This window comes from Tachypleus tridentatus, chromosome 9, assembly GCF_004210375.1.
Source record: "Tachypleus tridentatus isolate NWPU-2018 chromosome 9, ASM421037v1, whole genome shotgun sequence".
Taxonomy (NCBI): domain Eukaryota; kingdom Metazoa; phylum Arthropoda; class Merostomata; order Xiphosura; family Limulidae; genus Tachypleus; species Tachypleus tridentatus.
The window spans coordinates 139193625-139219024 of record NC_134833.1 but is presented as its reverse complement, the minus strand read 5'-3'; the positions used below and the strand labels follow the sequence as shown (position 1 = coordinate 139219024).

The 25400-nt window shown below is 33.4% G+C and overlaps 1 protein-coding gene across 1 annotated transcript; it reads left to right on the top strand.

The window, feature by feature from the left end:
• Window positions 1-13399: 13399 nt before the first annotated feature.
• On the top strand, window positions 13400-25177 carry LOC143226507 (muscle LIM protein 1-like). The gene is made up of 4 exons (XM_076457534.1): window positions 13400-13538; window positions 22613-22739; window positions 23982-24156; window positions 24620-25177. Exons 2-4 carry the CDS (start codon window positions 22625-22627, stop codon window positions 24648-24650), a joined length of 321 nt encoding a protein of 106 aa, XP_076313649.1. The 5' UTR covers window positions 13400-13538; window positions 22613-22624; the 3' UTR covers window positions 24651-25177.
• The last annotated feature ends 223 nt before the right edge of the window (window positions 25178-25400 follow it).

The following is a 25400-nucleotide window of genomic DNA, read 5'->3' as shown; positions in this document are numbered from 1 at the left end:
GCTTTACACGAAACATTATTGTTTCCATATAGCTTTACACAGAATCTAATTTTATTCATGTAGCTTTACACGAAACATTATTGTTTCCATATAGCTTTACACAGAATCTAATTTTATTCATGTAGCTTTACAAGAAACATTATTGTTTCCAAATAGCTTTACACGAAACATTATTGTTTCCATATAGCTTTACACAGAATCTAATTTTATTCATGTAGCTTTACAAGAAACATTATTGTTTCCACATAGCTTTACACAGAATCTTATTGTATTCATGTAGCTTTACAAGAAACATTATTGTTTCCATATAGCTTTACACAGAATCTAATTGTATTAATGTAGCTTTACAAGAAACATTATTGTTTCCACATAGCTTTACACAGAATCTTATTGTATTCATGTAGCTTTACAAGAAACATTATTGTTTCCATGTAGTTTACTACAACACGTAAGTTTTCATACAGTTTTCTCTAAATTTGGCCATTTCCTTGTGCCTTTGCCACCTGGTGGCACAGCGGTATGTCTGCGGATTCATATCACTAGAAACCGGGTTTCGACACCCGTGGTGGGCATAGCACAGATAGCCCATTGTGTAGCATGAATCGTTTTCATACAACTTCTGTCAACAATATAGTTCATATTAAACTTTAAAATTGTATTACAAAAAGGATATATTTCGATTCATTTTAAAACTCAAATAGCTTAAATAAACTATCTGAAAATTAGTTCTCTCTAATTCAGCCTAAAAATGTATAAAATGTAAAGTCTCAGTTATTTTCCAAGTTTATTTTTGGCCAAGCACCACCTAGATCTATATCAGTAGGTTTCGTGTAATGGAATTTTACTTTGTAAAGCTTATAAGTTAAAATTAACCTTGTGAGTGTTTCCAGCATTATCCTTTAAATGACTTCTTCCTACCTTTATCGTTATAATCTCGTGCTTAGCTACAGGAAGCTATGAAATTTTAGTATCCAATTTGCTGTGTGTGTGTTTTTCTTATTGCAAAGCCACAAAGGGCTAGCTGCTGAGTCCATAGTTAGTTAGTTATCACCATTAGATTTCATCTAGGAACATAGGGCCGCAATCGCTTGCGGATTCTTCCACAAGTATTTAAGTGAGGAGGTTGTTAACTCACTGCACCGAGCCGTCCCTAATTTAGCAGTGTAAGATTAGAGAGAAGACAGCTAGTCATCACCACCACCGCCAACTCTTGGGCTACTCTTTTACCAACGAATAGTGGGATTGACCGTCACATTATAAACCCCCCACGGCTAGGAGGGCGAGCATGTTTGGCGCGACGCGGGCGCGAACCCGCGGATTAAGAGTCGCACGCCTTACGCGCTAGGCCATGCCAGGCCGCTAAGTCCATACTTACCAGTTGTTTATTGTCAAGCACAAGTCTCTCCCAAGTGCAGTTATCAAAACCCGATTTCAGCGCTTACTCACCAAAACAATAAACACAAGTTTTTAAAGGCTGGGCTCCAAAGAACTTACTAGAATATTTACATTATCATATACAATGAACATAAAAATTGAAAACCGGATTTATTCTCAACCTTCTAAAAATTATATATTTTATCGAATATTTTCTACAATATGGTCACGTGCTTATTGAAAGGGCTTCTTTGTTACTACTGCCATTCTTAAAATGAAGTTACTTTGAATGCTACGATGACATATAAAAAGAATTTTTAGCAAAAATATAGTTTACAGTGGTTTTGAAAAATATTCTTTTCGGAAGATATGGTTTCTATAGCGGCTTTGAAAGACATTTTAAATGATTTTTACTACAAATAGAATTTCTACGTGGATTTTGAAAATGATTTTCTCCAGAGGCGTACTGTCTGCATTGACTTTGAAAAGGAGTTTTACCACAAAGAGATTGTTTATACGGATTTTGAAAAGGATATTCTCCAGAAATATACTATCTACAAGGGTATTTATGAGATACGTGCTGTCTACAGTATATTTGAAAGAAATCCTAACATCCATCTTTTATTTTCAAAAATGTTTAATCCTCTTGAAATGTGTTCACACATTTAATTAATGTAAAAAAATCTCCTTTTATGGTTAGTTTTTAGGTTTTTTTCTGTCTCTCTTTCTTTGCTTTTTTTTGGGGCATAGTATTTACTTTGTATGAAATAAAATACCTTAAAGCCTCATGTGGCTGTGGAAAAAGGTAATTCAAACAACCTCACGTGCATTTACTTTAGTGAGATGAAGGTGTAGTCTTACAGGTACATTCTGTGAAGAAGGTTTGTTTTTCCATTCCTACTTACAGATTCACCTCCAGCGTGAAATCCATCTCAATCATGGAACTTTACCAAACCAGGGCATTACAGCCTCCTTCTATCTGGTTACCTGTTTCCGTCGCAGCCTTGGATTTTAGTGACCGTGGGAAGCTTTCGTAAAGGCTTTGTACAAAATCTCACGTGACTGCTGGGTAAACCCCAGCTTCTATTTTAACCTCGACTTCCATCCAAGTTTGACATCTTTGTCGTGGGAAGAAGGCGCTGTTCGCCTAGGTTCTTTTCTTGTAGCCAGGCTATATTTAGGACTGAGTACTATTCGCATGGTATTGGTTAGAATTTTATGTCTCATCCTAGAACGAAATGGAGCAAGAATAATATTCACGTGCTGGACTGGCATTCAGATGGACAGTGAGACCTTTAACTAACTTCCGGGTTTCGTTTTTGTTTTTGTTTTTATTATAAAAATTAGCTTCAAGTTATAAACATTCAGAGAAATGGTGTGCACATATGTTTTTTGTTTTTTTTGCAAAAGGTGATTTACAAAAACAGGAAACATTTGATACCTACTTTGGATATTTTATTCTAATTTTTGTTCTGATGATTTGGATAACTATCAACTTGTGCATCATATTTTATATATAAAGATACGTCTTTAACACTAACGTGTGAGTCATCTTGGGTTTTTGATGATATATTTAGAAATGAACAATTTAAATCTAATATTCCACTGCATTCCAAACCAACTCAAACAAGGTATACATTTATAAAAGTAAAACTACAATTGTGAGGAGTTTATCAGATTTTCTTTTTTTCATTTAAGTTTTTGATATTTTTGGGAATGTCTCATACACGTTTTTTTTTTCTGATGACAAAATTAATACACTAAAATATACGTACTAAAAGGGTTAAGATAACATTTCGCCCCGTCTTTAAGTCGAATTACTTCTGTAGGTTCTGTCTTTTGTCTTGCAAATTATAAGATGTAAAAATCAGATTTTAAGCCTTTATCTGAGAAAGTATTAAAGGTCGAAGAAGCAAACAAACTCATTTTAAATTTACACAGTTTCGCCATGTAACCTGTACTTTCAAGTATTAATTATTGTTTCAAATTTGTTGATGCAAATACATCAATAAAAAGTAATCTTTTTAGGCTAAATTTAAACAAATAATAACAGCAGCGTTGGTATCAATAGCTAAGTGTTAGAAATCGAGTGTGAATCCTATGTTTGAAATAATATATATTTATTGTTTATTTATATGTTACCTGAGGTTTAAGTAGCAAATATGATACTTCAGTGTTACAACTTCTAGATAACAAACATGTATGTGACTTGTACGTGTTGGATAGTACTAAGTAACCAACTAGTAACATTTATGTGACACATAGCACTAAATAAACTTGTGGCATGTATTTGTCAAATATCACTAAATAACTAACCCGTGACAAACCTGTGATATTTACATGTTATCTAGCAGAAAATAATAAAATCGTGATATTTTCTCGTAGCTTGACACCAAACGACAAGTCTGTGATATGTATACATTATATAGCACAAAACGACAAGTCTGTGATATGTATACATTATATAGCACAAAACGACAAGTCTGTGATATGTATACATTATATAGCACAAAACGACAAGTCTGTGATATGTATACATTATATAGCACAAAACGACAAGTCTGTGATATGTATACATTATATAGCACAAAATGGCAAGTCTGTGATATACACGCGTTATTTAGAACTAAACAACAAACCTGTGATATACATATGTTGCCCGATACCAAAACGTGATATATAGACGTTATCTACACTAAATAATAAGTCTGTGATACATACTTCTTACCTAATACCATATTACAAGTATGTGATACTTAGACATTTTGTGATATTTAGACATTACATAGCATTAAAGTTTTTTTTCTTTAAACAGTGATTACTAAATTTTTTCTGACATTAAAATGTACAGAAAGGCTTTACTTGGTACAGGGGTTTTTACTTTTCAAAAATGCAGTGAAATGTTTTCGGTTAATTGTTTGTTTGAAGTTGAGCACAAAGCAACACAATGGAGTATCTGTGCTATGCCACTACGTGTATCGAAACTCGAATTTTAACGTTGTATGGATTGATTAAGCTTCTACAGTTTACCTCTTCGTAATGTAAGGAAAACGTTTCGCTGAATACTAGAACTTACATAATTTGCCACTTACTAATCTTCATGAAGGCCTTATTAATTACTAAAGTTTTTACTTCATAATCTAGAGAAAGGAGTTTCTGATTATTATAATTTGTAAATTTTATCTTTTCATAACGTTAAAAAAGGCTTTCACAACAACAAGGATTTCTTGGTAACGCTGAGATAAGTTTCACTTATTACTGGATTTTCTGTCATTTATTTTTGATAATGCAGTGAAAGGTTTTAATCATAACTGTGGTTTATGAAGTTAACTTTTTGATAATCTACATAAATGTTTTACAAATTACTTCTTAATAATGTAGAGAAAGCATTATTAATTACTGGAGTTTTATGTTTTACTTAGTTATAATATCGTGAAAGGAATTATTATTGGAATTTTTATATTTTACTTGGTTATAATGTAGAGAAAACGTTACTTGTTATTGAAGTTTCTATGTTTTACTTAGTAATAATATAAGGAAAGCTTTAATGACTTCTGGAATTACAATGTTTTATTTGGTTTTAAAGTAGAGAAAGATTTTACTGATTACTGTAGCTTCTTCTTCCCTAAATTATGACCACACTAAATCTGATTGGGACTGTGTGCAAGGTCCAGTTCAAAGTTTTACTCTTTGTAGCGTTTTTATTATAAATTATGACCACACTAAATCTGATTGGGACTGTGTGCAAGGTTCACTTCAAAGTTTTACTCTTTGTAGCATTTTTATTATAAATTATGACCACACTAAATCTGATTGGGACTGTGTGCAAGGTTCACTTCAAAGTTTTACTCTTTGTAGCATTTTTATTATAAATTATGACCACACTAAATCTGATTGGGACTGTGTGCAAGGTTCACTTCAAAGTTTTACTCTTTGTAGCATTTTTATTATAAATTTTGACACTTTTCATTGTGACGTTTCAGGAGAATAGACGACTTCCCACCCTGATGGTGCTAAGTATTATTTACGTCTTAGTGTTTTACCCGTTTCTTCTGTTGATCGTGTGAGTTAATTAACCTTTAAGTACAATTTATTATATATTTTTAGTTCATTACAACAGTCCAGCATTACGGTTAACTGACCTTTATTTTTCTCCATAAAATAAATCATGTAGTATTATTCAGATTCAGTTCTGCGTCACATCTCTTCTGATTCGATTACGACAGATCGCTTCAAGTTTCCCTCCATACGTTAAAACCACGAACCTTACATACGCTTGAATTATCACGACTGTTTACTGGACTCGCTATACTTCTTTATAATGTAAAAATATTTTGTTAATTACTAGAGCTTTAAGTTTCACTTAATATCTCAGAGAATTGTCTCACTGATTACTAATTTTGTTTGTTGTTTTTTGCATTCTACACTTTGATAATGTTTAAAAAAGGTTCATTCTTTGCTGAGGACTGTACATCATATTCTAGCGATGCACAGAAATGATCTATTCATTCCTGGTAAACGTTAACTAATAGTCAAATCACAAAGTTTTATTTATTTATGAAAATTACACTCGTTACTTCTGACAACATGCAGAGGATTTTCACTCTCTGTTGGCCCGGCATGAACAAGCGTGTTAAGACGTGCGACTCGTAATCTGAGGGTCGCGGGTTCGCATCCCGGTCGCGCCAAACATGCTCGCCCTTTCATCCTTGGGGGTGCTATGATGTGACGGTCAATCCACTATTCGTTGGTAAAAGAGTAGCCCAAGAGTTGACGGTGGGTGGTGATGACTAGCTGCCTTCCCTTTAGTCTTACACTGCTAAATTAGGGACGGCTAGCACAGATAGCCCTCGAGTAGCTTTGTGCGAAATTCAAAAACAAACAATCACTCTCTGCTAGAAGTAATATACGTTATACTTTAAGGATGTAGAATTCAGAAGGAAAGTATTTACATTTTACTTGTTAATATAGAATGGGCATTTAATTCTGTTTTACTGAACAAATATAAACTCACAGATATGGGGAAGAGATACTAATAATATTCAAGAAAAGACAACTATTGTGTTTACGTACACATTTCATTTCTTAGAACTTTGCACTATTTTTCAAGATTTCAAATTTATACCACGTTTAAACATTTCGAAGTTTCTCTTAGACAAGAAGAAAAGACTTAATACGATAAAAACTGCTGAAACAATTTTTAAAAATTAGGTTAGTTATAAATACTGCTTATCCAAATGCCCCCAATAGCTCAAAAGTAAGTCAGTCGACTTATAACGAAAAAAATTGGGTTTCTCTAGCTGCGGTAAACACAAAACAGATAGCTTTGTGAAGTATTGTGATTTACTACCAGTTTACCTAAATGTAATCGTGTAAAGAATTAAATATTCTGAAAAAGTCTTAAAAAATAAGATTTGTGACTAGACTTTTTTTAACTAACTTGAACGTTTGTTTGGCTTGTTTTGAATTTCGCACAAAGCTACACAAGGGCTATTTGCGTTAGCTGTTCCTAATTTAGCAGTGTAAGACTAGAGAGAAGGCAGCTGGTCATCACTGCTCATTGTCAATTCTTTTGCCAACGAATAGTTTGATTGAGCGTAGCATTATAGCGCCCCCACGGCTGAAAGGGTGAGCATGTTTGGTGTGACGGGGATTAGAACCCGCGACTCTCGGATTACGAGTCGAAACTTGAAGGAGATAGGTAAACATTTTAATATAATTCAATGCAGAAATAACCAAATTAGAATTTTAATATTGTAGTGATTCAGTGAAGAAAAATCATTTTAATTCGAAAATAATAAAACGAGAACGTAACTAGTATAACGATTCAATGTAGAACTAAACATATAGAGGTCCAGCATGGCCAGATGGAAAGGACACTCGACTTGCAAGCTGAGGGTCGCGGGTTCGAATCCCCGTCGCACCAAATATGCTCGCACTTTCAGCCGTGGGAACCTTATAATGTGACGATCAATCCCATTATTCGTTGGTAAAAGAGTAGCCCAAGAGTTGGCGGTGGGTGGTGATGACTAGCTGCCTTCCCTCTAGTCTTACACTGCTAAATTAGGGACGCCTAGCGCAGATATACCTCGTGCAGCTTTGCGCGAAATTAAAAAAAAAATTAAAGTTGTTAAATACAATAGATATTCCTTTTTCGTAAAGTGCAAACCCCTGTTCTGAACACACCATTGTAATTTGAATGTAAGTGTTTTGCATCGGAATGGGATTTTATACGCCTATCAGTGGCATCATGCTACCTAGAAAACGTCAAACAATGCTGAACTGTACTTCTGATACATCCCGATTTTATATTTGAGAATGTACTCAACCCTAATTTCATCCACGAATCTCTTTTTTATGAAGTTTTGAATTCCATACACTATTTCCAAACATTTGTTTTAAAACTAATTTAAACACGTATTTAAGCTGTATCTGTAGATATAGTCTACTTAGAAAAAAAAATGATAGTGTCTTTTTCACATGTGACTAATATTACGTTGTGCATGTAATAAGTTCAAGCCTAAATGTAATTCGTTACAAAGCACATGCTTAGATATTCCATTAACACATTTTAAACACGGATGAAATGTTCCTATCAGTGAAATATTAGTGTATAATGATTTACATTAAGGTTAGATGTACACACATTACTGCCAAATCTCAAATCGTAGACTGTATGAGAGTAGCACTCTAAACTATAATATCTTGATCTGTGAAATAATGACTAACATCGTTGTGTAGAAAATAAAGAAAAAAAAACAACAACGAAGACAAATGATAAATAAGATATATTTCATAATATTGGCCTTACAGAAATGGAATAATTAACTGATTTATATTGAACATATCATAGCTAATTTTGTCTAGGTAAATAGTTTGTAAGACTTCCTAAAAACACTTTTAGTTATAATCTAACCCTCTTTTATTATTCCCACAGATTAGATCTCTATTCAGCTTCGCGAATTTACGAGTGGTGCTTTAAATATGACTTACTTTTATTATATATTCCCTCTCATTCAAGGTGGAATCATCTTGTTAGACTACACCTTTGTATTAAATTCTTCAACAGAAATATTATATGGTTTAGTATTAAAATTATATTCATTAAACGACGACAAGGTCAAGTTATGAATTTAATATTTACATCGTTAAATAAACTTCACTAAAACGAGACACGGAACAGTCTTCACGTTTCTGCACGACAGTTCATAACTAAATAACTTATGAATAAAGTGAAATTTGTAAGAAGTGAGTTCAAAATTAGGATCATGAGGTAAAACTGTTTATTCAACTCATAATACATTATAACTTACTTAAAGATGTTTATTCAAATCACAGTACTTTATAACTTACTTAAAGATGTTTATTCAAATCACAGTACTTTATAACTTACTTAAAGATGTTTATTCAAATCACAGTACTTTATAACTTACTTAAAGATGTTTATTCAAATCACAGTACTTTATAACTTACTTAAAGATGTTTATTCAAATCACAGTACTTTATAACTTACTTAAAGATGTTTATTCAAATCACAGTACTTTATAACTTACTTAAAGATGTTTATTCAAATCACAGTACTTTATAACTTACTTAAAGATGTTTATTCAAATCACAGTACTTTATAACTTACTTAAAGATGTTTATTCAAATCACAATACTTTATAACTTACTTAAAGATGTTTATTCAAATTACAATATTTTATAACTTACTTAAAGATGTTTATTCCAATTACAATACTTTATCACTTACTTAAAGATGTTTATTCAAATTACAATATTTTATAACTTACTTAAAGATGTTTATTCCAATTACAATACTTTATAACTTACTTAAAGATGTTTATTCAAATCACACTACTTTATAACTTACTTATAGATGTTTATTCAAATCACAATACTTTATAACTTACTTAAAGATGTTTATTCAAATCACAGTACTTTATAACTTACTTAAAGATGTTTATTCAAATCACATTACTTTATAACTTACTTAAAGATGTTTATTCAAATTACAATATTTTATAACTTACTTAAAGATGTTTATTCCAATTACAATACTTTATAACTTACTTAAAGATGTTTATTCAAATTACAATATTTTATAACTTACTTAAAGATGTTTATTCCAATTACAATACTTTATAACTTACTTAAAGATGTTTATTCAAATCACACTACTTTATAACTTACTTATAGATGTTTATTCAAATCACAATACTTTATAACTTACTTAAAGATGTTTATTCAAATTACAATATTTTATAACTTACTTAAAGATGTTTATTCCAATTACAATATTTTATAACTTACTTAAAGATGTTTATTCCAATTACAATACTTTATAACTTACTTAAAGATGTTTATTCAAATTACAATATTTTATAACTCAGTTAAAGATGTTTATTCCAATTACAATACTTTATAACTTACTTAAAGATGTTTATTCAAATCACACTACTTTATAACTTACTTATAGATGTTTATTCAAATCACAATACTTTATAACTTACTTCTTTGAGTTAAGATACTATAGAGTATGTAGCAGACATAAGTTTGTAGGTCATCAGCATGACTACATCACTACACTGTAGAATCATATTTTATTAGCTCTCAAATATGTTAGTAAAGCATTAAACTATTTTCTCAATTATTTCTGCTCTGAATAAATTCAATATGAAAATTATTACTTGATTGGTTCTACAACGAACTATTTCGGGAGCAAAATAATCATATGGATACTTTGTACTGAATCATTCCGGTATTAAATTCCTATTTGATTAATTGTACACTGAATCCCTGCACTATTCAAATTTGTGTTTGATTTATTCTACACTGATCCACTACAAGGTTCAAATTATTTTATGATTAGTTCTCCGTTGAACAATTACACCTATAAAACAACTATTTGATTAGATCTGCCTTAAATTATCTCAGTGTTAACATTTCCATACGTTTTTTTTTTTTTTTCTGGAAACGAGGCTAACATGGTATAGGTTCATCAAGATAAGACCTCTTGTCATTCCTCTCATTAAACCGTCACATACTTGACGTAGCAGAAGAGTGAAACAGGTATTCATGCTGTTAGCCCTTATGGGGACATAAGGTTTTTCATATGGACTCACCATTCTTGAGTGAATTTTGCTGGTTTCAGGTAATTACTCAGCTTTTCTGTTGAATAATTAAGAATGAATGAGTATTGGAAACTATGCTGCAGGGTTATTTCAAGATGCAAGGTCGTCAGGTAAACTATGAATGGACGTGGAGATACAGACTGTAATGAAGTGATGAAACTCAGAAATCCTTTTAATAAAGTTTACATAATCATTGTATAAATATCCTATATACATTGTGAATGAAAAATAACAAATAAATTTAGATTTCTTGGACATTTACTGTTAATTAACATAAGAAATCAGATTAAACAAACTTTACTAATCATAAAGAAAAACATTTAAATTAATCTAAATGAAATAGCAAACCAGAGTGTGGTATGCTAGTCTAAGTAAAATAACCTTAAATAAAATTGTAACTATAGTGAACCAAACCAAATACATAGTTATTTTATATGAAACAAAATTTAAATAAACCACTTTACTTTAACAAAACATTAATATTATGCCTATTTTATTTTTAATAGTACATTTTAAATTCAATCGTTCAGGTTTTTTTCATGAAAATGACTGTTTTGTTATATTTAACCACAGAGTGTCTACCCTATTCATCAAACGCATTGTTTCGTTCAGTTTCTCACAGTGCTTCCGGTTGGCTGGAATACAACAAACAGTTTTGGTTGGAAGAACTATATTTATATAAGACATTTGTTACAACAAAACAGCGATGGCGTGAACGTCTTTGTAAGCTGGCAAATCATGAGTGTAGTTAATTATACTTGTCATGAGACATTAGTATTAGGCCTATTATATTTTTAACACTACATTCTTCACTCAGTCTCTCAGGATGTTTAAAGAGAAATAGAAAAAGGAGAGCAGATAATAATATTTTCACCACGCTATATCAGCCAAATCCATAAGGGACTGACTAAAAATAGCGTAAAAATATAATAGGCCTAATACTAAGGTTTTATGACAAGTATAATTAACTGTAAGCACGCTTCGTCAGCTTAGGAAGAATATTCACACCATATAAATAACACAGTGAAGATGAGATACCCACAGTATAAAAGCATAGTAAGGGCAAGAATACAGTTATTGTAAACCAGATACGAAACTACAGTCGTCGTAAAATAGACCACATATAAAACTATAATAATATTGTAGCAATTCAAGTATAAAACCATTGTGAAAAAAACCAGAACTAATAACACATTTATGGTGTGATAGTCCAAGGTTAAAACCATACTTATGGTGTAATGATTGAGATCTTTAACATGTGAAATTTTGACTGTTACTTTAGTTGTCAGAAACCGGAAAAAGTTGTAGCAAGCTGACACTAAAAACTACAGACGACCTATTACGGAACAATAAAACTTAAATCACTAGATTTTCTACCTACTGTACATTTTTAAAATAATAATAATAATTTAATAAAGTCGTTCGCAACTTTGGAATTAAAAAGGAAAGAAAAGTAGAGTTGTAACGAGACAGTTCCTATCTATGTCATTTAAGTAAAACCAAATTCAATTCCTTAAAATATTTCTAGTCTTGAAAACATTTTAAAATAGTTTATAGTCTAGATTTATAATATTTCTTTCATTAATTCGTGTACCTGTATAGAATGGAGCCGCGTATTATGAACTTGTTATGCTTGGTAGGCATAACAAAATATTCCTTGTTGTTTGAGTACAGGAATAAAACCATAGCTGTGGTTTGATCAACAAGATATGAGCTTATAGTTATTCTACGAACATATGAGTCAAATTAAGAAAAATGTATAACAATATGTTAAACACACTAAATGTTCTACATTCAGTGTCGATGAAGTCTTTCGTACAAAACAAAGGTTCGTTAAGCTAGAGACACAGTGATATTTGAAAGACTATTCACAGTATCAAATTGCGTAAAGAATAACTGTTATGTCGTGAACTAGTATTATTGCTACCTGAACGTTCAACAAACAACAACGTCAATGGAAGAAGAGTATTAGTAATTCTGCAAAGGTAGTATATCAGCTACACCATATCTGTTGCATCTGGAGCCGACAAGGACTTTCGCTTAATACCAAGACTCACCATGCTGGCTGGGATACAACTGAAATACTTGAACATTTGGTCAGTCAATAAGCCTGTTTGAGGGGTATATGAATATAACTTGTTTTTCTGATAGCTACTTTATCAATTACACTAAACGTAGTAAGATATGTGGAAATGGGAACCGTAGCATGATTAAGACGGAACTTAAATGAAGTGGAGCTAAAACTACTGGCACAAAGCTAATTTAACTGACATTTAAACAAAATAATATGACCAATAATACAGTATCAGACTACTGTTTTGTTAAAAACAAACAACGTAGTTTCAGTATGTTGGTAAGAACCTTGTTGTTGGCCCGGCATGGCCAGGTGCGTTAAGGCGTTCGACTCGTAATCTAAAGGTCATGGGTTCGAATCCCCGTCGCACCAAACGTGCTCACCCTTTCAGCGGTGGAGATGTTATAAAGTTACGATCAATCCTACTATTCGTTGGTAAAAGAGTAGCCAAAGAGTTGGCAGTGGGTGATAATGACTAGTTGCCTTCCCTCTAGTCTTACACTGCTAAATAAGGGACGGCTAGCACAGATAGCCTTCGTGTAGCTTGTACTCTTGGTATATAAAAAACTATAATAACCATCAAGGAGAATGTAGCAAGTGCAAGAAAATGTATTTATTTTCTTTGTGTTTGTACGTCACCAAACGACTGGACCCTACTTTACAGAAAAGGAAATTTGATCATCTAGTGAAAGGATGATGTCATTAACAGACTACGTACTAATTACGCAAATGGATCACCTTCACCCACCAACCCCTATATGTCGGTGTGGCCCACTCTCGATGTCTTGTACTGAACACTGAAGAGGCACGTGGTATGTGACGAGGAAAATCGGATCGTGTGCAAAGGCCTAGAAAATATAATATTTCAAGTTTATTTATTCACTGTCTGAAGAGTGAGTTAAGTGTTAGAAGTTCCTACCTGTCAGCGACTGAGTAGAAAACGTATTTTCCTTCAGGTAAGAATATGAGAAATGTGTGATTTGTAATAATATGTTAAATCCAAGTAACTTTACTTTAATCTGTAACTTTTGGTATTGCCAACCTACCCTATTATTTATTCTGATGTAGTTTATTAATGACTTCTTGACAGAATCGTAAGGCTATCTGGTTTCCTGTTGAAAGAAACCGCTATTAAGTTTGTAAAATTAATCATTTCATTTATTTCGAAACAACATTTAAATTTTTCAAAAAATAATTAATTAATAACTGAACGTGCCTGTGGTTTAAATCCAGTACATGCTATGTATGTAACACTAAACCCCACTGAAAACTTTGCATCCAGTTCCAATGGTATTTCATGGTGAGCCCGTAGCTGGTAAAAGTTGTGAAATGAATCGTGAATGATTCCTTCGTTAGGTTATGTATTAGTTTTATGTTATTTTTCTTGTGGAGATATCGGATGCCACAGTAGTTATTGAACTCCAGGGTTTAACTTTTCTTTTAGCAACGTTTCAAAGGTAATAAACGTACGTCACTACAAAATCTTGTTAAATGAAACCGACACACGACATTAAATCAACCTCCAAGAATTTCTTGGACGTCAATCGAAATTAATCCAATCTTTTTAAACTTGTTAACACATCGAAAGCTGTTTCCTGGTGATTTTACTTCGAATATTACTCGCTTGGTATTTCGTGGTGTTTGAGAAATTCGATTCTCAGTGTGGTGTCACTGAAATTGCTCGTACTTTCAGCTGCGGGAAGTGATATACGATGGTCAGTCTCTCTCTGTTCGTTGGTAAAGGAGTAAACCCAACAGGGAGATGTTGACTAGCTACGTGAGTGATTCTAGTACATCCTTCAAATTTAGGGCTGACTAGTGTAGATAGCGCTCGAGTAGCAGTGCGCTAAATTCAACAAACAAGAACTTCATTAACTTTTAGTTAATATTGATTAACTAAATAATAAATTAACCATAGTGTCGCTAAACAATTACGTGACGTTGATGGTATTGTTTCATTTCTTACACGAGTCTGTGTATAAGGGAAGTAAGAAAACTATAACTTTTTATTCATGAATTTGTGAAGGAAAAACAGATAAGCAAAAAAAGCTAATATTACGAAACCGAAAAAAATATAATGATAATACGGTGAATTTACTGTCTGATAACACGCAAAAAGTCGATACTTAAATACAAACACACTTTTGCTTCTATCGAATGCCTGTAGCTTTAAAACTTGTGATCTCATGACATCGGTAACTTTAGGTGTATCATACAAGTCTCTTTCCGCCAGTCATAATTTTTTTACAATTAGCTTTCGTATTGAATTATTTGAGTAAAACTTTCATTGTGTTAGGAACTTAAACAGTGCAATGTTTTATATTGTTTTATAACACCTGGAACAAGCACAGGACAAACCAGGTATGGTTACGTAAAGATTGTTTTGTGCTACAGTACATTAAGAAATTATACAAAAGTTTTGTTTTATTGGCGAGAATGAAGTGAAAATAGTTAACGAATTCTGTTGAGCAATTGTTTCTCCAGAGTCGCCTAACATTACCAGCTTCCAAACCTAGCAAAACCCCTGTAAATTGCTTAACCCGTGGTATGTTTAAAGGAGTTCTTAACCTGTTTAACCTTAAATAATGATGGTAATTAAATATTTAGTGACAGACTTTACCTTAAGTTAGTTGGTACAAAAGCTTTGCTTTTATGATTAGCTATACAAATGTTAGAATAATGTTCTTGTATACTCAGTTTTACTTCGTTATATAACTGAAGACTAGTAAACAGTATTAAAGAAAGCTGTTCGTGATCGAATGTTCCGTCCAAACATTATGTAACCCTGTTCGCTATATTTAGTATGTTTTATATAAACGTAAAATTAGGTAGATACGTAGCATTTTGTCAAAATGCGAGCGTTATCACAAATAGCATAAAATAACGGCTCTCTGCTGGGAGGTTTAAAGGCTCTCCAGAGAGTCTTGGGGAGAGGTGAATACGATGCTTGTCCATTGTATGTGCTAACATGGTCCCAGTAGGTTGAATGACCTTCCAGGTAACCCACGTTTTATTTCTTTACCGTAATAGACTGTATATGGAAGGCATTTAAGTAACACCCAACTCATAATTCATGGGCTAATTTAATTGAATAAGATATCACCGTTCACCCTTATAACGCATACAGTGTCCCAAAGTGCGAAAGGTGAGATGATTGCATCAGTCTTTGTAATATCGAGGTTACGCGTCCTATTTATTTGAACACCTATATATTCAAACAAATAATCTGAAAATATTTTAAAAACGAAAATACACTCAGAATACGAAGATAAAACTTCCCTTTCCAGAGACTAGTTTAAAGTAACAAACTAATAGTTCTAAATGATTACGTTTAAGTATATTCCTTCTCCAAAGCAAACAAATAGTACAATCTTAAAACAAGTTTTAGTAGTTGAAAATGGGTGGACCGATGTGCATTATTTTAAGGTGTGGAATACGAAGAATTGAACTCGAGAAAGGTGGATGAATAAAGGTGGAATGAAAAGCTTCATGAAGGTAAAGAAATGACATATTACAGAAATGGACATGCAGACACTCAGTCTTTGTTGTGAAATTCATAGATCTATTTTTTCCCCCTTGCAATAGATGTCCGAGCAGAGAATCCTCATCAAGGAAGTCCGTAAGATAGTCACATTTAATGACTACACAATACGTACTTAGTAATATAAATCTTAGTCAAATAGTATGTTAACTCGTTTTGACCATAATCTAGGTAAAGCTTGAAACGAAAATACGGATCAACATACCAGAACAGTAAATCTTTTTGATTTGCCACAAATTCTTCATATAACATGAAGAATTATTACTATATATAAATACCGAATCCTTGGTTCGTTTCTTACGAGTGTTGAAGTTGTTTTATGTCCCATAAAATTATGCTTTAGAAAGAGCAATACGTGTGTGCGAGTACATTATATAATGATGAATTATTAGTGGAAGTTTTAATTTGTTAGCTAAGGCGCAGAATTAATGTCTGGTTGGTGTGATTTACCGCATCATAACTTGAGCGGTGTTTCCCAAAGCAATTTAAATGCTGTAATCTAGCAGTTGGTATTTCTGTTTCAGTCCATATTTAAGCGTGTAAGCTAAACATGCAGTGGTAATTTTTAACATCGGCAATGCTTAACCATGTTAATCTAATGGAAGGTATTCCTGATTAATGGGTCTGACTTAATCTTGAGCATGGTTTGAGTAGCTTTATAATTGTGTAGTTTTGTTGGTAATCAGATTTAAAATTTGATAAATACAAATTATCATTTGTTCGAATTCTGAAACCTAGCGAAGTTTTTGTTTATTCTAATAATGAAATAAAACGAATTCCAACCCACCTCTATTGTTGGCTTGGAAGTAGCTTGAGGGCTTAACGCTAACATTCTCAGTTCGATGGCTGCAGCGGGCACAGCGCCATTAGTCCAATGTGCAGTTTTCTACTTAATAATAAACTGAATTAAAGAAAACTTATGAATTTCTGTAAGTTTGATCTCAGTTGTAAACGTATTCATTCTGAAGTCTAGAAGTCACTAACTATTGGTGACGTTTGAAGTCGTTAATAATGTTGCTTAAAATGAAAATTACACATGTACATTTCTCTCCGCTAACACTTTCTTCTATTTGCAAACTTTCAAATTTCATCTTATGAAGCCACCGCCAGGCAAAAATATACTGAGCGATCAAAATGTGGTTATCTGTGGAACACTTGTTTTAAAAATAGATTCTTAAAAAGAAACTTTCTTAGTTGCTTCGGGTACTTTCGTGTTATAAAGCTTTCTACTTCCTAAAAATGTGCCTATTAAGGTTATATCAACTGTTTATTATATTAAGCAATTTTAGTAGGTCATATTCTAGAACAGCAGGAATTCAAATTATATTGAACGTTTCTTAGTTATGACATCCATTAATCTGTAGTACGTAACTTAATAAAACATTGTTGTAAATGGAAAGTATGAATTAGTTTAGTATACGTGTAAAAACAGCTGGTTTGGGTTGAGAACATTTGTATGTAGAGGAGCGAACAACGTTTCGACCTTCTTCGGTCATCGTCAGGTTCACAAAGAATGAGGTAACTGACCGATAGCTGACCACATGTTTGAAGGAAAGTTGTGTAATTGAGTGTAGGAATGTAGAGGGCGTGCTTAGATGTTTTATATTTATTAATATAGGTATGAATGTATTCCTTCGTATTGATTTATTTTGGTCTTGAGTTGTATAAGTAAGACTTTAATTTTGATCAAAAACACAACATAACCATTGAAAACACTCAAATACGAAATAAACAAACGCAAATTTAGTCTTGCTTATTCAACAACTCCAAGCCCAAAATAAACTACTAAAGGAAGACCTTTATATATATACCTATCCAACATCTAAACCCTATACATTCCTATACTCGGTTACACAACCTCCTTCAAACATGTGGTCAGCTGTCGAACAGTTACCTCCTTTCTTTCTTTGAACCTGATGATGATCAAAATGTCGAAACGTTGTTCGCTCCTCTACATACAAATTTTCCCAACCCAAACCAGCCGTTTTAACATTTTTCTCTACAAGTGAGTTTTCTTGTCATCACTGATAATTAGTTTAGTAATTTCAAGATGGGTAACTCGCTGAAAACTGCGGTTGGACCTACTGCAACACAAGTTGTCCACATTCATATTCACTGTAAAGCACGAAATACGTGCTCCAGTGCTCTGTTTCAAATGCTGTTTAAATTTTGTAGGAAAAAGATGCTTTCTCACATACGTGCTACCCACAGAACGTCATTTTAAGTAAAATCCCTCGTATTTGGTTACTTTTAAGAAAGAATTAATGAATAACGTTCCTAGCTGAGCTTGAGGCGAGGAATTCGCCCACTTCTAACTAGCACAATGCCGTCTGATATTTCGTATCTGTATTAAGTGTGTGAGTAACCTGAAGCTTAGTTTCATCGCGTTTTTATGTTTTTTCGAGAAGAATTTTCGGCTTTCGCATAAATTCACCGAAATATATTTTTTAAAAAAAAAAACAAAAAAAACCGTCGGATCAGTTTGGCCTTAAATCGAGAGATGTCACTGTAAGCCGTCTTTTCTTTGTAAATTCGTCTTCAGGGTATTTAAACATTCTTTGTTCATTAAGAAATCACGAACTTAAACTAATATCAATAAGACTTGTTTTCAAAACAGTTCCATCTTGCTCCCGATGGAAACAATCTCTCCCGAGGCTTAAATCTGACCAAATATTTCTCCAATTAACCCCCAAACGAACATTTTCTGTAAAAATTAACTAAACATTTGTCAACCATTTATTCATTTATAGGGTTTTTAGCTCGTTGTGAATGTCTACTCCTTTTGTAGTTCCGTGGAATATTGTTACCTGTAACGGCTCTTCTGAAGAACAAAATCTAAGTTTTTGCTGTATTTTGTAGCTTTCACAGAAATATTAGCAACAGGCTGGTATCAGTGAAAACTGTTTCGATTTTTATTCAGCACTTTTCATTACTCGCAGTTCGAGACATTTTTATTTAATTGTCCCTCATAAAATCTCTTGTCTGAAGAAAATGATATTGTCACTTGTACACTTTGACTAGCAACTGTCGTAAACAAGTTGTATGTTCGTTTAATATTGCTTCTCAAGACTTTCACAATTAGTTAATTTTACTATATACTTGTATATATGTCTAAAATAAAAAGATGCACCTCTCTGTAAACGTATTAGATATTGTGATTTACCTCTTGTGCAAAATTCCTTAACTTGCAATAAATAACTCTGAAGGACTGGCAGAAGGTATTGCATTAGCAATGTCACGTAGACCTAATATAGTGGGAACTATTCGAAATGACACTTTGATCATTTTTTGACTATTGAAATATTGTTATCATAATAACTTTGTACAAGTGAATTGCATATACTAACGTGTTTTTATTACAATACAGTTTATGAGCATCCAATAGCGGCTCCATTAAAAACAATGGCCAGGCGGTAAAAGCCCTCGACTTGTAATCCGAAGATCACGGATTCGAATCCCCATCACACTAAATATGTTCGCAGTTTCACCCGTGGGGGCATTATAAGGGACGATCAATCCCTTATTCGTTGGTAATAGTTCAAAAGCTGGCGGTGGGTAGTGATGACTAGCTGACTTCCCTCTAACCTTACACCCCTAAATTAGGGACAACTAACGCAGATAGCCCTCGAGTAGCATTGTGCGAAATTCAAAACAGCAGAGAAAGAATTTCACGGACTCTCCTGGGTCCTCAATCACCTAAAAACCCCAGTACTTCGGTCAATTGGTGAAGGACAGGGCAGTTTTCAACTGGAAAGTTAAATTAAGGAAATTTTCAACAGCACAAGTTCCTAATGACATTGAAATAGCGTGTTATGTCTAGTTTATTTTATATTGCTAGACTATAGATTGCTTTTGGAGTTCCACCACCACTAATAGACGTAATTTTTTAAAATATCGGCCCACGTTTAACGTTAAATACTTGAGTGTGCCAGGCGCTTCTTAAACCTGCCTGTGATTCTGGCACATTTCTGACTCACTGTCCTGCTAATTTTAGAAAAACGTTTTCGCTAATTCCATTTTTGGCGCGGCATGTCTCAAAACAGCTGTTAAGAAAAACTGAAATGGAACGAATATTTTTAGAATAAATGCGTGTTTTTTGTTTTTATCAACAATTAAAATGGCAGATCCTGAGGCATGTACGACTTTCCATTGAAATGAGTTTACTATAATATTCTTGTTCGTATTACTTTGAACAGGAAATGCATTTCTGCCGTATCTGCAAATTAATAACCATGCGGTGTTTCTTTTACGTAGGTCATCCTTGGACATAAACTTGTGTACAATATAAGATATTGCTTCACGCAACTAGAAGCAAGTTAACCAACAATATTCAATATTGTTTATCTACAAACAATATCAAATGGAGGAAAATATTAAAAGCGAAGCATTTAAGTAAATATTGTTTTTGGAGTTAATTAAAACCTTGTTTAGAAACGGTCTACCATAAGATCTGTTTTAAAACTCGAAATATTCGCTTTATGAGAACTAATGGTTCAAGATCGAAACTACCAGAACAAAAATGGGTGAATTTTGAGTGAAATACAAGATGTCTGATTTCAGGTTGTTGAACTGATATTATCCAATATGCTGATGAATGTGACAATTGTTTTTACCAATAAACACGCGTATGGGAACTGCAAGACCTCCAAAACAAATATTAAGTTTAACCTAATGAGTAGAAGGTTTCTAAAGACAAACTTGTTTGGAAGGTATGGTACATCCATATTCTAGGTAGGGTATGGTTTATGACACTGGAAGTTAACAAAACGTGTGCGCACGCACGAATTCTATTCATTTTTTGTGTGAAATGTATTGACTGTGGCTTTTATGAATTTAATTGAATATTCAGAATCTCTTAATGTAATTTAATCGACCCTTTGTATTAGGCCAACAATGTCAATCTTCAACTTTATATGTTCTCAAATTTATATTAAATATTAGAACCAATATTATTAACGAAACTAACTTCAAATAAAGTTGAACTCATTACGTAAAATAATTAGTCGTTAATTTCATCAAGTGATGATCATTGTTCCAAAGATTCAATGTTCGAAGCCCAGGCAACTAGCACTCCTGGAAAGTGTAGTGGCGGGCATTCTTTGCTAGGAAATATTTAAACTCTGCTGTATTATGTAATGTATCGGAGTATTCCGGGTAAACGGTATACTGTCTTTTACGCGCGTTATTCTAAAGTTGTTTTTATAGTCCGTTAATGTTTCACGTGTATGGTAATCACGCTGTCAAACGATATACGAAATAAACGGGAATTGCATTAATGTGCAGTATGCTCTAAATACCCTTGTATACATAAGGTGAAGCGCAATTGGTGTAATTACGTGAAAGGCAGTAACGGTAGAATTTGGGACTTACGAACAAAATAGAATATCAAACTAACTCTGATTCGTATAGCTTGCGTAACACAAACCGTAAAACTAAAAGAAACGAGGTTACAGTAAAAGCTTAGTGTAAATGAAATCCAAAGTAACTTTCTCCCAGTGCCTACTATTGTTGCATATCTTAAACTATTGATTACATTAATTGTTAATAGGCGATTAATAAACACCATAAAATAATGAATTAAGTATCTCTACCGGTATCAGTCCAGGTCGTCAATTTATTGTCGTAAATGATATCAGATGTGTTGAGGATATTCCTGTCAGCCAAGATCCAAACGCTGATGTCAGTTTCGTTAGCCGTGATTGTTTTTTGAACTTTACGCAAAGCTACACGAGGGCTAACTGCGCCAGCCGTCTCTAATTTCAGTGTAAGAATAGACGGAAGGCAACTAGTCATTACCACCCACCGCGAACTCTCTTTACCAACGAATAGTGGGATTTACCGTCACATCATAGCGCCCTCACGGCTAAAAGGACGAGCATGCTTGTTACGGGGATTTGAGCCCGCGACCCTAGGGTTACGAGTCGGGTGCCCTTTCCATCTGGCCATCAGAAAAAATCGAATGAGGGATACGAATCTGAGTATTTACACCCGTAGCGTCTCAGCTTCTGCTGTTTTTCACTGTTAATAGCTAGTTTGGGAACTGTTTTTTAAGGGTAACCAGCTGCACGCGGTGAAAAGCAGTAGGATTTTTGAAACGTTGTAAATGCAAATACTTCATAATCGATTTATTTGTAATTATCGGTTGGTTAGTTTAACATCAGTATTTGAATTGTCTAGTAGATTTGATGTATCCAGTGCACTTGTGGAGCTATTACCATAGCCAAAATCCATTTGTCTTACGATGACAGATTCTAAATCCGTTTTGAATCTCAAATTAAGTGTTTCACTGCCTTCTCGACAATCTTGTTCAATTTTTTTTTTAAACTGTGGCGTAATTACCCCTCCGTAGTTGAGGGGGTGGAGGAGCAAAAGAGGGCCCCAAGGGCCTGAAAAATTTATAAATGGATTGAGCCCTATTATTGCTTGCTTATTCGCTCTCATCCTTTGTAATTACGCCAATGTCTTATCTGAAACATTAACGTTTTTCAGGTATCCTCCACAATGCCTTTCAAGCCTGTAGAACAACCTAAGTGTCCAAAATGCAGCAAGTCCGTGTACGCTGCTGAGGAAATGTTGGCAGCTGGCCAAAAGTGGCACAAGAATTGTTTCAAGTGTGGTGAGTGTTCTTTAAGGCCTCTTTTATTAGTTGAAATAAGCAATTTGACAAGATCACAACCTATCTTTGCACACGTACAGATTAACTATATGTGCATACAGGGTGGATGAAGTCTGGATCTTCCTTAAATTAAGATAGTGTACATGGAATAAATAATTGTATATTGAAATATTTCGATATCTCGTATGACACACTAAGTGAAGGTTTGATTAACAGTCTAAAATGCCGGCTTTCATTTTCGTGACACATAATGATACGTCATGTTTTAAGTGACATATCTGACATACTAGGGGGTAACCTTGGTGAAACTTGCAGTTTTTCATGGTATTAATAGTTTCCTACAGTTTCTTTGCCACAATGTGTTTTGATAAAATCTCACTAAAACGCAAACCAAATTAACATCCTCCTTATGTAAGGAGATACCATCGTTTTTGTCCCTCCTCCTGTATATCATGTATGTAATGATGAACAAAATTAGTAGTGATTCCGTGTGATTCAGGAATTCACTGGTGATTCGTGAGGGTCGTAAAGGTGGTTATCGGGTTGGTCCAAAATTTAAATCGCTGACGTGCGACGCCACAACAAAGGCCACATGATAAAGCAGTTGGGGTGACATCTACAGCTAGTTCGCCGAATCTTCTGTCCCGCCGAAATGGTTCGCGGAAGAAAACTTAATCACTAGTTTAAAAACATGACAACGGTTATTTTAATCCTGAAGAGATTAATTTGTAGCTTAGTTTAACTCTTATTACATGTAATTAAAGTCAAGAAATAGATTATCGTTGTGGCTTCGTGGGTATACACTTTACCCACGCACGTGTGATGTGTATGTAATACCGTCTTTCTTCCGTCCTCTGGTCAACGGATCAAAGCAAGCGATAGTTGTTTCTAATTTTCGAGACCTTTGGACTTTACCTCGCGAGTTAAGTTCGGAGTGATGCTACGTTACTATTTTCTCACTTTTAATAATCTGACGCAAAATGAACTTTTAACTCTTAACTATGTTTATCACCTATCATCGCATTTATTTTTATTCCTATCTGTCAATGACTTGGTATCGATATAACCTACATCTTTACAACACAAACTGATTGTTGAACATACATTTCTAAACACATACTGCCAGTTATACCATTTTACTTTTGGTTATTTATTTCTCAGTTTTTGAAGTTTTTCTTAGTTATGACATCCAAAATCTAATTGTGAAAGTAATACTCTATAAAATGTTCATTTACTTAACAGGCCTTTGCCACAAAAGTTTGGACAGTACAAATGCCACAGAACACGGAGGCGAGTTGTACTGCAAGCAGTGTTATGGCAGAAAATTTGGGCCTAAAGGATACGGTTTTGGTGGAGGAGCCGGCACTCTTAGCATGGACACAGGAGCACATCTAGGCAATACGGAAACCTCAATGAGGTAAATCTTATTAAAAACATGCCGTTTTAGAAGGTGTAGTATTTTCGTACATCACAATAATAGATTCTACAGTTAAATTATTACTTAAAAACAAATACTTAAAGAAGGTTGTCTTGAATCGGGAAACGTTCCGAAAGAAGCAGTTGTGGATTTCTTTAAGTTGTTGTATAAGAAAGGCTTCTTTAATTTTGCGTTTGTTTATGTTTGTTTCTTTATTTAGTATTTGAGTGTTTTCTATGGTTATGTTGTGTTTATTTGACTTGCAGTATAAAACCTTTATACCTATATTAAATATAATAAAATAAAGTTGTGGATTTAATAATACAACTTCCTTATTAAGTTGTACAAAATAAATAATTTAACTGATTTCCTTTACCTTGTTAAATCAAGTATTTTTAAAATGTTACAATACAGCCAGCACTACTTCTTGGTTATATTGATTGTTATTAATTTCATTTTTTAGCAACAAACCAAGCGACCCATACTACGGTTAAAACCCTGGAGTTCTTAACATTTTCTCCACTAGAGAACAACTATTCAAGTGACATCAGTAGGGTACGATTGATTGAGGGGACAATTTCTTTATTTTAAATATTTATTTAAACGTTTGTTTAATCACTTATCTCGACATGTGATAACTTGCACTTTAGGTATCGGAATGAGTTTTGGGAAAACAAAAATAATCAAATTAATCTGCCACCAGAACTACGAACCATCAATAACCTTATTCTCTTCTTTCAATTAGTGCCAGAACAGAAGCTTTGATTGTCACGCTAGAAAGCTGTTAAATCTGATTTTTGTATTTTTTCTGTCTTTCTTGCTGTATTTATTGTGTATAATACTTTATTTAACTGGATGGTGTGTCGTTCCTATTGGTTGTGCCATGGTTCAGTGACTGGAATAACCAGTGAAAGAAATATTAAATAAAACTAGTAATCTTAGTCAACTTTGTCTTCTGTTCAAAAGTTTGATTTGTTAAGTGTACAACTCTATTTATTAAATAATTGTTTACATACCTTTATCAATTTGTCCTGGTTTTTTCAGATCAACATTTCCATATTATAAGATCGTATTTATTCATCACTGAAACAAATTCTTAAAATTATTAACTAAATGACTAGGAGGTAAACATTTCTCACCTACAACTAAAACTAGTAGATATTCGAACCATGCTTAATACTAACAAGCAGTACATGAGCTAATCTTTCGCTGAAAGCGATGAGCACATAGTTACATGTATATGG